We start from the raw sequence: 14,363 nt of genomic DNA, 5'->3' as shown, positions 1-14,363 counted from the left end.
AGTCCTTTTCCTATTTGGAACCAGTCTGTTGTTTCATGTCCAGTTCCAACTGTTGCTTCCTGACCTGCATATATAGTAAATGCTAAATAGTTAAAATGATTCTTGCCACCAAGGTTACTACTGAGAGACCTGTAAAATCTGTAGAACACTTAAAGTTCAAAGTTAAGTATGAATTCTTTCCTTACTATTCTACCTAAGAGCTCTTCAAAATGGTCATTCATGGAGCAGAATTTTCAGCATTAGTAGTTGAAATAAGCTTGTTAAAAATGTGGCACATTGGTCCCACTCCAGAATGTTTGGATTGGAATGTGTTTTTAAAAATATTTCCAGTTTGTTTGTTTTTTTTTTTTTGGATAGACAATTTATACTGTGTCACATGGGTACAACAGTCAAAAATAAGTATGCCAATATTTGTTTTATAGTTCTTGATTATTTTATAATTCTTCTTCCTAGTCATAATATTTTCTGTAGTAGTTTATGGGTCATCATATGTCATCCTCTTTTCCTGGGGTTAAAAATATGGTGAAGATACTACTGTGTAAAAATTATATTCTTGTGTAACAGCAGACACTCTTGTAAAGGAAAACCAGGTCTCTGAACTTGCTGTTTCCATCTTGGGTCACATAAGGAAGTCTTCCCATGGCCCCATGGCATCTGTACTTTGTATTCCAGGGACGGCTGATGTTCCGGGATGTGGCCATAGACTTCACTCAAGAGGAGTGGGAATGCCTGGACCTCGGTCAGCGGGACTTGTACAGGGAGGTGATGTTAGAGAACTACAGGAACCTGGCCTCCTTGGGTGAGGACAACTGCCTTCCAGAATCGCTTACCTACCCACGAGGTTTTGGTTCCTTCATTTCTAGAATGTCTTCTGAAATTGTCTGCTTCCCACAGTGGTTTTGGATCTCTGCTTTCTAGAGGGAAATGAGTGTCTGTGAGTTTAGAGAGGAAGGCTTCATGATGGTTTGCTATGCTGGTAAGCTTTTTCTTCCCTGATGTACTCTTCCTGCTTCATTCTAGGTGAGTGGTAATTGTATACGTTCTGTGGTATTAAATAGTTGCATGCTCTGTTAATTTCACATTTACACACTTACTTTTGCTTAGCAGTATGTGACCAAAATCTCAGGATTTGATTGTTATGTATTTGTTAGTATTATAGAGGTGCTTTGAATAAGGTATTTGGGGAAATCATTTTCTCGGCTCTATTAGCATTCTCGTCTCACCTGAATACATATAGGATTGGGCATGGATGAATCCCTAAAAACACAAATATTCCTTTCTCTGATGAACAGGACTTGTAGTCTCTAGGCTGAATCTGGCACTTTTCTGGAGCAATTGAACGAACCCAGGAGTATAAGGAGAATAGAGACAACAGCCATATACCCAGGTAGGTGTGAATGGACTCAGATGAGAGGTCCAAGGAGCAGTGAGGAAGTCATCATGTGTCAGGTGGTTTTGGAAGATGTGCCTCAGTGGAAATGATTTTGGAAAACCTGGGTTTATTTCTGCTACTGTCAAAGAAATTGATCACCTGCCCCATTTTGTCTCTGAAATCATTCATGAATTGATCTCCAGTGATTCCTTTTTTCCATCACAGTGTGAATTAAAAGGCTCCTCTTGGCTTGTCACAAACTGCATTCATTGGTTGCTCTTCCATTTCTTGGGGATCCTAGGAAAACTGTGCCATTTATGAGTGACTGTATGATGGTCCTTTTAAAGTTTCTACCTCTAGACAAAAATGTGTGAGTGAAGTCGTAAACAAACTGCTAAACTCCTAGGAATACTAGGGACAGATTTTTGTTTTCTGATTTATAACTTCCTATCCACTGCGAGCTAGATATAGGACCTTCTAAATAAATTTCAAATTCAAGTAATTTTTTCACTGCAGAAAGCAAAACCTGCTGAAAATCAAAGGTTTACTTCAAAGTTTCTCTTTTCCTTATATGATTTCATATAAAATATCTTAAGTGCATTTGGCCCCATTCTAAAATACTAAGTATGTTAATATACTCAATTACCTCATCGAATTTTAAAATAAATTGGCATAAAAGCTTAGTACATTTTCCACCCGTATTCTTAATGGTTGATTCCAATTATAAGAATTTCTAGATTATATAAAGAAATCTTTTTAAAAAGTTCTAATTGGAATACAGCTGCTTTATAATTTTGTACTACTGTACACCAGGAAGAATCAATTATACCGATCAGCCAGTTCATTCAGTCTCTCAGTCGTGTCCCATTCTTTGCAACCCCATTGATGCAGCACACCAGGCTTCTCTTTCCATCGCCAATACCTGGAGCCTGGTCAAACTCATGTCCATCAAGTCCATGATGCATACAACAATCTCATCCTCTGTTGTTCCCTTCTCCTCCTACTCTCAATGTCCCCCAGCATCAGGGTCTTTTCTGGTGAGTCAGTTCTTTGCCTGAGGTGGCCAAATTATTGGAGCCTCAGCTCCAGCATCAGTCCTTCCAATGAATATTCAGGACTGATTTCCTTTGGGATGTAGTGGTGTGATCTCCTTGCAGTCCAAGGGACTCAGAGTCTTTTCCAACACCTCAGTTCAAAAGCATGAGGTTTTTGGGACTCAGCTCTCTTTATGGTCCAACTCTCACATCCATATATGACTAGTGGAAAAACCATAGCTTTGACTAGACAGACATTTTTCGGCAAAGTAACGTCTCTGCTTTTTAATATGCTGTTTAGGTTGCTCATACTTTTACTCCCAAGTGAAAGGCTGTTGCTGAATCATGCAAAGACGCCAGGGTTCTTGGCCTCTGGAGAAGAAAAATTCAATCCGGGGCCAGAGATGAGGCTGGATAGCTCAGAGCTTTTGTGTAATAAAGTTTTATTAAAGTATAAAGGAGATAGAGAAAGCTTCTGACATAGACATCAGAAGGGGGCAGAGAGAATACCCCGTTGCTAGTGTTAGCAATGGAGTTACATACTCTCCAATGAATTCAAAGAATGTCTGGAGCTTGTAAAGGCCTCACCAGACCTATTCCAGAATTTAAATTTTAAGATCAGAATTAGCCAGAAGGTTTAATGCAGAGACTGTGCTCAGGCAGAATATATTATTGTTACATAATCCTAAGGAATATAGAGGAAAGAAAGGAAAAAGTTTGTCCTTTCTTCCTCCTTGAGTATTCCAGACCTCTCTCTCCTTGGGGATCCCTAGACTTATCAATCTACCTAGGAAATGACTCTCTCACAAGGAGCAAGTATCTTTTAATTTCATGGCTGAAGTCAACATCTGCAGTTATTTTGGAGCCCCAAAAAATAAAATCTGTCAGTGTTTCCATTTTTCCCCCAACTATTTTCCAAGAAGTGATGGGAATGGATGCCATGATCTTGGTTTTCTGAATGTTGAGTTTGAAGGCAGCTTTTCACTCTCCTCTTTCAGTTTCATCAGGAGACTCCTCAGTTTCTCGTTGCTTTCTGCCATGAGCATGGTGTCATCTGTATATCTGACGTTGTTGATATTTTCCCTGTATCTTGATTCCAGCTTGTGCTTCTTCCAGCCCACCATTTAGCATGATGAAAAGTGAAACTGAATGCTGCTCAGTCGTGTCCAACTCTTTGCGACCCCACAGACTATGCCGTCCACGGAATTCTCTAGGCCAGAATCCTGGAGTGGGTAGCCTTTCCCTTCTCCAGGGAATCTTCCCAACCCAGGGATCACCCAGTGCTCATGCATCATGTACTCTGCCTATAAGTTAAATAAGCAGAGTGACTATATACAGTCGTGCCATACTCCTTTCCCAATTTGGAACGAGTCCATTGTTCCATGTCTGGTTCTAACTGTCGTTTCTTGACCTCCATAGCGATTTGTCAGGAGGCAGGTAAGGTGGTCTGGCATCGCCATCTCTTTCAGAATTTTCCAGTTTGTTGTGATCCACACAGTAAAAGGCACTGGCATAGTCAATAAAACCAAAGCAGATGTTTTTCTGGAACTCTATTGCTTTTTCAATGATCCAAGGGATATTGGCTATTTGATCACCAGTTCCTCTACCTTTCCTAAATACAGCTTGACCATCTGGCATTTCTTAGTTCACATTCTGTTGAAGCCTTACTTGGAGAATTTTGAGCCTGCCTTTGCTAGTGTGTGACATCAGTGCAATTGTGCGGTCTTTTTAACATTTTTTGACATTGCCTTTCTTTGAGATTAGAATGAAAACTAATGTTTCCCAGTTCTGTGGCCACTACTGAGTTTTACAAATTTGCTGGCATATTGAGTGCAGCACTTTCACAGCATCATCTTTATGATTCAAATAGCTCTGCTGGAATTCCATCACGTCCACTAGCTCTGCTGGTAGTGATGCTTCTTTAGACCCACTTGATTTCAGACTCCAGGATGTCTGTGTCTAGGTGAGTGATCATGCCATCCTGGTTATCATGGTTATTAAGATATTTTGTGTTGATCTTCCACATTTTCCTGACACCTTTTGTTAACATCTTCTGCTTCTGTAATGCCCATACCATTTCTATCCTTTATTGTGCCCTTCTCTGCATGAAACATTACACTGGTATCTTTAATTTTCTCAAAGAGATCTCTAGTCTTTCCCGTTCTATTGATTTCCTTCCCATTTAGGTCTCCACAGAGCAATGAGTAGAATTCCCAGTGTTTCAAGCATATTTTCAAAGTCTCTCATTTAAGTTCTCAAGAAATTATTAAGTTTCTCTTATGTGTAATGAGCTTCTTCAGATATTTTCCTATAATAAAGTGTCTTTTATTCCATAAAGTGTCCTTCACTTTATGAATAGTTCTCTGTCAATATTGTTTATTATTTTTAGATTGAAGCATCTAATAGAACATTCTTGGAAACATGTTGGACAAGAAGTGGACTAAAGAATTATTAGGCAGCTAGGATTTGTGAAAATGTTTGGTGTCTCCACTTCAGATGACGTAAAGCAAGAACTAATCATTAGATTGCCTATCTCCTCTTCATTTAATGGTTCCTGTAGGTTCTTAGCACGCTTCTCCCTCTGTCACACATTCCTTTGCCATCTCATTTTGTCCAGTTTTCTGCTTGTAGTCTCTGTTTTGAAGGCTACGGGCACCTCGTTAGTCATCCTTCTGGTGCCTACACCTTGATGCGTGAGATTGGTCCAGAGATTTGTGCTCTGCTCTGTGATGGTTCAGGCTTCCTCCACAAGCACCCCGTTTATAGAGCCCTCCCTCACTCCCGTCCCCTCAGGATGTCTCCTCACTGCCAACCGCAGGCCTCTGTCTGGGTCTGCTTTCTGAACCCCACATTCCAGCGCCCAGCCCTTGTCTGCAGCGGTGGACGTGCCTCTCAGGCTGGGTGGGCAGGGCAGGGGTCAGGCCCCCGTGTGCAGGTCTCACCCTGTCCCGCTGCCACACGCTGGTTGCCATGTTCTCTCCCACAGAGAATGAGGCTCTCCTTCTGTCCAAACTGAGCTCCCCACGAGAGGCTTCCCCGGATGTGCAGACCGCTCCTCACTTTCATGTCCCCCCAGGGCTACAGGCCCCATCCCACTTCTCTCCTCTTCCTTTTCCTTCTTCTTTCTCTTGTCCTACCTGGCTCAGCAGGAATGTATCTGTCCTTGTAGATTTCCAAGGGCCTCTGCTAGTGTCCAGCTGGGCTCTGTGAGAAGTGTTCCATTTCTGATGTATTCTTGATGCCTTTGTGGAGAGAGAAGAAGTCCATGTCCTCCTAATCCTCTGGCATGTTTATCCTCCCTTCTCTATTTCATTTTTGAACTAATGAAAGTTTCATCAGTTTTCTCTAAATCTTTAAGGATATTCCCTGGGAAGAGCAGGTAAAATTACTTATTATTTGTTATCTTTCAGGTGTGTCTCCACAAGACACCTGTGATTTGATCCCACAGAAGCCAAGGATAAAAGATTTGTATCCAAAAGCAAACCTAGGAATATATGAAAGATTTCACTTCAGAAATTTCAATTTAATAAAACACTGGAAATATACGAGGGCATATGAACGACAAACATGTTTTTATGGACATAAAGAAATTGAAACAGTGACGCATAAGGCAAACATTAGTGCAAAAAGAAATGAGCAACATGAGTCAAAGTGTGGAAAAAACCAATTTCAGTCTTCAATATCTGCTGAGAAATGTAAGTTTTTAAGAGAAGATTCACCTCACCTTGAGAAACATACATGTTCTCTGAAAGGAAAAGTGGTATATTTTGAAGGTGATTTAGTCTCTACTGCAAATACTCATTCAAACAATTCTGAACGTAGCCTTCATTTAAACATAGGTTCAAGCATGTCTGAACACCTGAGATTTAAAAATGAGGGACAAAACTCACCATATACTCAATTTGAGGGATCTGTGAGCAGGAAGTCATTATTCTTCCATCAAAAGATATTTCCTCTCCATTCCACAATGTATAGCGTTGATGATAATGGAAGAGATGTAGTCTAACCGCCATTGTTCAATGTATGTCATGATATAGCTAATACGGAACAGCTTTCTACGTGTAATAAAATTAGTCAGGTCTTAAGTAAGGGTTCCAGCCCCAGTAATTATAAGGGTATTTATGGTGGATTGAGAAGGTATTCAAGCAATCAAGCTGGGTATAAGGTTGACGGAGACTCATACCTTATGAAACATCAGGGAGGTGAATCTTCACACAGGGATTCTAAAAGTAATGAATGCAGAAATATCTCTTATCAGATGTCAGTTCTTTCTCTAAAGAGTATTCACACCGGAGAGAAGACTTATAATTGTAGTGAATATGGTAAAGCTTCTAATCAGTCTTCAGAACTTGTACAAGAGCAAACTATTCAAAATTCACAGAAAGGACACCAATGTAAGATACATAGGAAATTCTTTAGTACCTCATCCAATCTAAGTAGACATAGGAAAATTCATGCAGGAAAGACATCTTTCAAATATACAGAATGTGACAAAACATTTGTCCATCGCTCACTTCTTACTAAACATCAGCTTACTCACACTGGAGAGAAATGTTGTAAATGTTCAGAATGTGGGAAAGCCTTTATTGCGAGTTCAAGTCTTAGTAAACATCACCGAATTCATATGGGGGAGAAGCGTTATAAGTGTACAGAATGTGGGAAGACCTTCATAAACAGTTCTGCTCTTACTGGACATCAGCGAATTCATACTGGGGAGAGACCGTACAAGTGTATAGAATGTGGCAAAGGCTTTAATGACAAATCAAAACACACTAAACATCTGCGAGTTCATACTGGAGAGAAACCTTATAAATGTACAGAATGTGGCAAAGCCTTTAATCAGAAATTCAATCTTACAACACTTCTGCGAGTTCATACTGGAGAGAGACCGTATAAGTGTATAGAATGTGGCAAAGCCTTTAATCACAAGTCAGTTCTGACTAATCATCTGCGAGTTCATACTGGAGAGAAACCTTATAAATGTACAAAATGGCAAAGCCTTTCATCAGAACGTCAATCTTATTGCACATCTGCGAGTGCATACTGGAGAGAATCCTTAAAAGCATGAAGATTGTGGCAAAGGCTTTAGTCATAGGGGTCATCTCACTAAACAGCTGAGAACACACACCGGGGAAGAACACTAGTAATGGAAGAAGTGATGAAAGGTTTGTCATAAGCATGCATCAGAAAACTTGGGAGTTTATACAAGAAACCTATGAAAATGATGTAACAAATATGTAGAAAATATTTAATCAAAATTTAAATGTAAAGAAACATAAGAGACTGCTTATTAGAAAGTATTTCATCAATCCTCTTTTCCAAAGTTTCTCTGAAGGAGAACTACTGTAGGGAGTACTCCATGGTGAAAACTCACAGAAAATGGATATATCAGCATGAATCGTAGATATGTATTGATGGTACGAAAGTTAGAATTCTTAGCAATGTATGCTTGTTTATAATGACGTGATTTGAGATTATTAGAAGTGAATGTAATTCAACACTCAAATAATCCATACTATGCTTCGCTTCTATAGTGTGTATGCAAACATGGGTTTTGGATGGTTTATGCTTGAAAGATTAGCCTTTTCATACTGTGTTGCAACCATTTCTATCTATTCTCCATTAGAAGATGAAGGATACCACAATGTAAAGTGGACAATGAACATCTAAATGGAGGTGTTTGGCATTGATGTTAAATATTGGGAGGTTGCCATGATGTAAGTGATCATGGAATGTCTTCAAGTATTAAAGGAAGACAGAAGTTGGTTATAAATTTTCAATAGGTCTACCAATTTATTTGAAAGAGGAACACCATCACAGTTCACTACAATACTGATGTACCTTTATAATTTCAGCACAAGTCATGAATATTACTTGACAGTGTTGCAATAAAGACAGCTTCTGTGATAACCTAGAAATGTATTGGAAACCCTTCCTGGAAAAGGCAGACAATTAGTGTGTATCATGTTTACTAATTGTTTCCTAGGCTTTGTTTGTACACCATAAAAATCAGAAAAAAGAATATCTTTCTCTGTACTTTTGATATGTATTTAATCATGGATCATATCGTGGATTATTAAAGGTTTTATGTCAACTATGTGTGAAATTCATACAAGGCTATTAGTAGAAGTGAATGGTTTTTAGTGTTTCAGTTGGTTGTAATGAATGAAGTGTTAACCCACAACCAACAGTAACCTTCACAAGAAACTGTGGAAAATTCTTAGAAAGATGGGAATACCAGATCACCTGACCTGCCTCTTGACAAATCTGTATAGAGGTCAGGAAGCAACAGTTAGAGCTCCACATGGAACAACAGACTGGTTCCAAATAGGGAAAGGAGTACGTCAGGTGTGTATATTGTCACCCTGCTTATTGAACTTATATGCAGAGTACATACTGAGAAATGCTGGGCTGGGAGAAGTACAAGCTGGAATCAACATTGATGGGAGAAATAAAATAACCTCAGCTATGCAGATGACACCACCCTTATGGCAGAAAACGAAGAAGAACTAAAGAGCTTCTTGATGAAAGTGAAAGAAGAGAGTCAAAAATTTGGCTTAAAGCCCAGCCTTCAGAAAACTAAGATCATGGCATCTGGTCCCATCACTTCATGGCAAATAGATGGGAAAAGAGTGGGAACAGTGGCAGGATTTATTTGGGGGGGCTGCAAAATCAGTGCAGATGGTGACTGCAGCCATGAAATTAAAAGATGCTTACTCCTGGGAAGAATAGTTATGATCAACCTAGACAGTATATTAAAAAGCAGAGACATTACTTTGCCAACAAAGCTATGTCTAGTCACGACTATGGTTTATCCAGTAGTCATGTATGGATGTGCGAGTTGGACTATGAAGAAAGCTGAGCCCTGAAGAATTGATGCTTTTGAACTGTGGTGTTGGAGGACTCTTGAGAGTCCGTTGTACTACAAAGAGATTCAACCAGTCCATCCTAAAGGAAATCAGCCCTAAATATTGGAAGGACTGATGTTGAAGTTGAAACTCCAATACTTTGACCCCATGATGGAAAGAACTGATTTATTTGAGAAGACCCAGATGCTGGGAAAGATTGAGGGTGGGAGGAGATGGGACAACAGAGGATGAAATGGTTGGATGGCATCACAACTCAATGGACATGAGTTTAAATAGACTTTGGGAGTTGGTGATGGACAGAGAGGCCTGGCGTGCTGCAGTCCATGGGGTTGTAATGAGTCGGACATGACTGAGTGTCTGAACTGAACTGAATGAAGAATGAGACAGTATTCTTGCCTGGAGACTTCCATGGACAGAGGAGCCTGGCGAGCTACAATACATGGCGTTGCAAAGAGCCCGACATGACTGATCGACTAAGCAGAAAATTGTGAACTGTATCCACTGTTTCTATTAAAGACAGATCAAACCCATAGTTTTAATTTCTTTTTGTTAATCATGGAGCTGCTATTGGCACACGTATAGTAACCCTAAAAATGCATGTTTTCTGTAAGGTACTCCATGATTTCAGATCTATCTATGCAATTCCAGTCACTAGTTACATTAAACATCAGGTTTCATATGGCTTGGATTCAACAGTAAAAATCACTGTCACAAAAATTACACTGTGACTTCCTTGGTGGCCCAGTGACTAAGATTCCTCCTCCTCAGTGTGGGTGGCGGGTGGGGGAGGTTGGGGTTGAAGGCCTAGGTTTGATCCCTCATCAAGGAATTAGATCCCATATTCCACAAGTAAGATCCGGCACAGCCAAATAAATATTTTTCAAAAAGAATTACACTAAGATACATTAGGAGGCGTTGGGAACTGACATCTGGTGTAGCACCTAATCTCTCTTTAATAGCTCCATTGAATTTTTAAAAGTATTCCTCCTTCCCGTGTTGCTTCGGCCCTGGATTACTTTGAGTCAGAACACTTTCTTTTTCTTGTATGGTCAGGAACCCAGACTCCCCAAAGCACCTGTTTCTTGCAGATTCTTGCCCTCAGGCTGAAACAGAAACTACTCACTCGACATCCTCCCATTGCCCGGATAGTGGGTTCATGGTTCTGGTCATGGCAAGCTGCCCCTGTGACAGGGAGGGAGGCAGTCAGACCCCCAGGTAAGGGCTTGTCATCCTGCGATTCACATCCCCTCAGAACTGCAATTATCTTTTCACCTGTAGCTTCGATGTGACACAGGCTTGGGGAACTGAGATTGTATGTGAAAACCTTTATTGCTCAGTTGCTAGTGATAAAACAACATTTAAAAGTTTATGCCGATCATCTCCAAAGAGACTATTGAAATTCTTGAGGAAGGTTCTATTCCCCTTGGTCCCTGGAGACAGACAGGGATTCACATGGAAGCAGTAGGAAATACTGAGGTCTAAGAAAGGAAGGGAGTTTCATGTGTTTGCTTGTGTAGTTTGTCTCCATGAGACATCTTTCTACCAAAAATTAGTTTACCACTGAACTGTGCCTCCCTTTAGATTATGAGTAGTGAAATGGAGCCAAAGTACCTGAGAAGGATTTTCAATTTGAGGGATTTTCAAAATGAGAGGGAATTTCTCCATCTGTCATTTTATGGAGGTGAAATTCTCATACCGCATTACCTGAAATGTCATAGAACTTCTCAAGAAGTATCTTGAGGCAAACACTCCCTGTGTATACTGTTACAACTCAATGTCTGTTAGACAGAAATTCCCGCATGATTCCCACTGTAGTCTGCAAGAGCAGGTACACCTTAGTGCCAACTCCCTAGAGAATGTTCTCCTAGTTCTTAGTGACCAAAGTCATATTCAGAACCAGAGGTTCCAGCAGGGAACCGTGAGATTTGAGCTATTGATGCTTTAATCATGAAAATCAGTATCAATATGCCCTACTTAGAATTTGTCCCCACTCACAGATACTTCAAAAACATATTTTCATTTTTGTTCACGGCCCAAAGCATTTGGGATCCTAATTCCCCTGCTAGGGAAGGAACCGCAATCACTGCATTGAAAGGTGGGGTCTTAACCATTGGACTACTGGGGAAGTTCCTAAGCACGTTTTCTTTAATAAGTAATTTATTAACTTGACATACATTTACTGTTATATTGTACTGATTAATGCTTTCTCTGTAAGAAATGATTGAATGTCAACTCCGAGATCTTAAGTCCCCCACCAGGGATTGAAAGCACATAATCTGCAGTGGAAAGAAGCACAGCGTCTTAACCACTGGACTACCAGGGAAGTTGCTAATCTCACATTTAAGAAGAAAGGTGTACTCTCTTGGGAACCGATTGTCTGTTGCACTCTCTTTTTCCTGTCTTGTTTGCTCTTCTCCAGAATATCCTTTCAGGGACTGGGTGAGGAGAAGGAGGTTAGGAAAGAAAGCCAGCAGGGGGGAAGGTGCTTGGGAAGGGAACGGCAGAGCAGTTGAGGTGTTCGACGCACCCCTCTGGGCTAGTTTCCTGCCGAGTTTAGCATAAAAAGTCCTGCTTCTTGGAAACTTGTTCAGTTCTGTTAGAAGGAGGGCAATCGGTTTCTTCAGCAGCAGCAGCACCAGCAGCGACAACAATTACCAGAATAGTCTTTGTATCAGCAGAATGTGGCAGGAGTAACGGCATATCATTTCTGTGGTTATGTTATAGATGATACTGGATTCTGGTCTCCCTCTTTCTTTCTGGAATCACTTCCTAAGGGAAAAGCCAGCTGCCTCGTTGTAAGCAGGTCTCTGGTTACAATTACTGAGGCTTCCTCCCGACGGATCATCTGAGGGATTATATTCAACTTTTCAGCACTTACGAGACACCCATCTTCACACACTTGCACAAAGAGCTGTTGAATTTTGCCTTTCTTCAACTTGCTGAAAACATCTTGGCTTCCCATCGAGGCGGCTCTCAAAATTCTTTCTCTTTTGCCTTAAGTTGTTAGAAACACTAACTTAGAACAGGCAGGAAGCAGCTCTGCTCCAGAGGAAATCAAAGAGATTTAAAGGCAGCAAAAAGCAGAGAAAGGAAGCACAGTTGGGCAGAAGGACCAACAGAGCCCCAAACGGAAAGGGGTCGGGTGAGAGGAGGCGAGGCTCCACCCCCACTGGCCATTCTGACCGGTGTGAGGTGATATCTGCTTGTAGTTTTGATTTGCATTTCTCTAGTCATGAGTGAGGTTGAGCAACTTTTCCTGTGTTTGTTAGCCATCTGTAAGTCTTCTTTGGAAAAATGTCTGCTTAGGTCTTTTCCCACTTTTTGATTGGGTTGTGTTTTTCTGTTATTGAGTTGTATGAGCTGCTTGTATATTTTGTCCGTTGCTTCAGTTGCTATTGTTTTCTACCACTCTGAGGATTGTCTTTCCCCTTGCTTATAGTTTCCTTTGCCAACAGAGGTCCGTCTAGTGAAGGCTGTGGTTTTTCCAGTGGGCATGTATGGGTGTGAGAGTTGGACTGTGAAGAAAGCTAAGTGCCAAAAAATTGATGCTTTTGAAGTGTGGTGTTGGAGAAGACTCTTGAGAGTCCCTTGGACTGCAAGGAGATCCGACCAGTCCGTCCTAAAGGAGATCAGTCCTGGGTGTTCATTGGAATGACTGATGCTGAAGCTGAAACTCCAGTACTTTGGCCACCTGATGCGAAGAGTTGACTCATTGGAAAAGACCCTGATGCTGGGAGGGATTGGGGGCAGGAGGACAAGGGGACGACAGAGGATGAGATGGCTGGATGGCATCACCGAGTCTATGGACATGACTTTGAGTGGACTCCGGGAGTTGGTCATGGACAGGAAGGCCTAGCATGCTGTGATTCATGGGGTCACAAAGAGTCAGACACGACTGAGCGACTGAACTGAACTGAACTGAAAGTTTCCTTTGCTGTGCAAAAGCTTTTATGTTTAATCAGGTTCCACTTGTTTACTTTTGTTTTTATTTCCATTACTCTAGGAGGTGGGTTATAGAGGATCTTGCTTTGATTTATATCATTAAGTGTTCTGCCTCTGTTTTCCTCTAAGAGTTTTTTTAGTTTGTGGTCTCATATTTAGGTTGTTAATCCATTTTGAGTTTATCTGTTTGTATGGTGTTAGGAAGTGTTCTAATTTCATTCTTTTACATGTAGGTGTCCAGTTTTCCCAGTACCATTTACTGAAGAAGCTGCCTTTGCCTCATGGTGTATTCTTCCCCCTTTTGTCAAAAATAAGGTTCCCATAGGTGCATATGTTTATTTCTGGGCTTTTTATCTTGTTCCATTGGTGGATATTTCTGTTTTTGTGCCAGTAACATACTGTCCTGATGACTACAGCTTTGTAGTATAATCTGAAGTCAAGAAGGGTGATTCCTCCTACTCCATTCTTCTTTCTCAAGACTGCTTTTGGCTATTTGGGGTGTTTTGTGTTTCCATATGAATTGTAAAATATTTTGTTCTAGTTCTGTAAAAAATGACATTGGTAATTTGATTGGGATCTCATTGAATCTGTAGATTGTGTTTGGTTGTATAGTCATTTCCACAATATCGATTCTTCCTGCCCAGGAACATGGAATATCTCTTCATCTGTGTATGTCATCTTTGATTTTGTTCATCAGTGTCATAATTTTCTGTGCACAGTTCTTTTGTCTCCTCAGGTAGGTTTATTCCTAGATATTTAATTTTTTTTGTTGCAATGGGGAATGGGATTGATTCCTTGATTTCTTCTTCTGATTTTTCATTGTTAGTATATAGAAATGAAAGTGATTTCATTTGTATTGATTTTGTATCCTGGACTTTGCTAAATTCATAAATTAGCTATAGCAGTTTTCTGATACTATCTTCAGGGTTTTCTATATACAGTATCATGTCATCTGCAAACAGTGAGAGCTTTACTTCTTTTCCGATCTGGATTCCTTTTATTTCTGTTTCTTCTCTGATTGCTGTCGCGAGGACTTCCAGAACTGTGTTGAATAATAGTGATGAAAGTGGACCCCCTTGTCTTGTTCCTGATCTTAGGGGCAGTGCTTTTGGTTTTTCACCATTGAGAATAATGTTTGCTGTAGGC

The 14,363-nt window shown here is 40.5% G+C and overlaps 1 protein-coding gene across 1 annotated transcript; it reads left to right on the top strand.

Moving 5' to 3' along the window:
• The first annotated feature begins 681 nt into the window (after positions 1–681).
• On the top strand, positions 682–7,474 carry LOC133055205 (putative zinc finger protein 56). The gene is made up of 2 exons (XM_061140632.1): positions 682–799; positions 6,975–7,474. The coding sequence occupies exons 1-2, from the start codon at positions 682–684 to the stop codon at positions 7,472–7,474; spliced, it is 618 nt and encodes a 205-aa protein (XP_060996615.1).
• The last annotated feature ends 6,889 nt before the right edge of the window (positions 7,475–14,363 follow it).

Source organism: Dama dama, chromosome 4 (assembly GCF_033118175.1).
Source record: "Dama dama isolate Ldn47 chromosome 4, ASM3311817v1, whole genome shotgun sequence".
NCBI classification, from domain to species: domain Eukaryota; kingdom Metazoa; phylum Chordata; class Mammalia; order Artiodactyla; family Cervidae; genus Dama; species Dama dama.
This window is presented reverse-complemented; position numbering and strand designations above follow the sequence as displayed.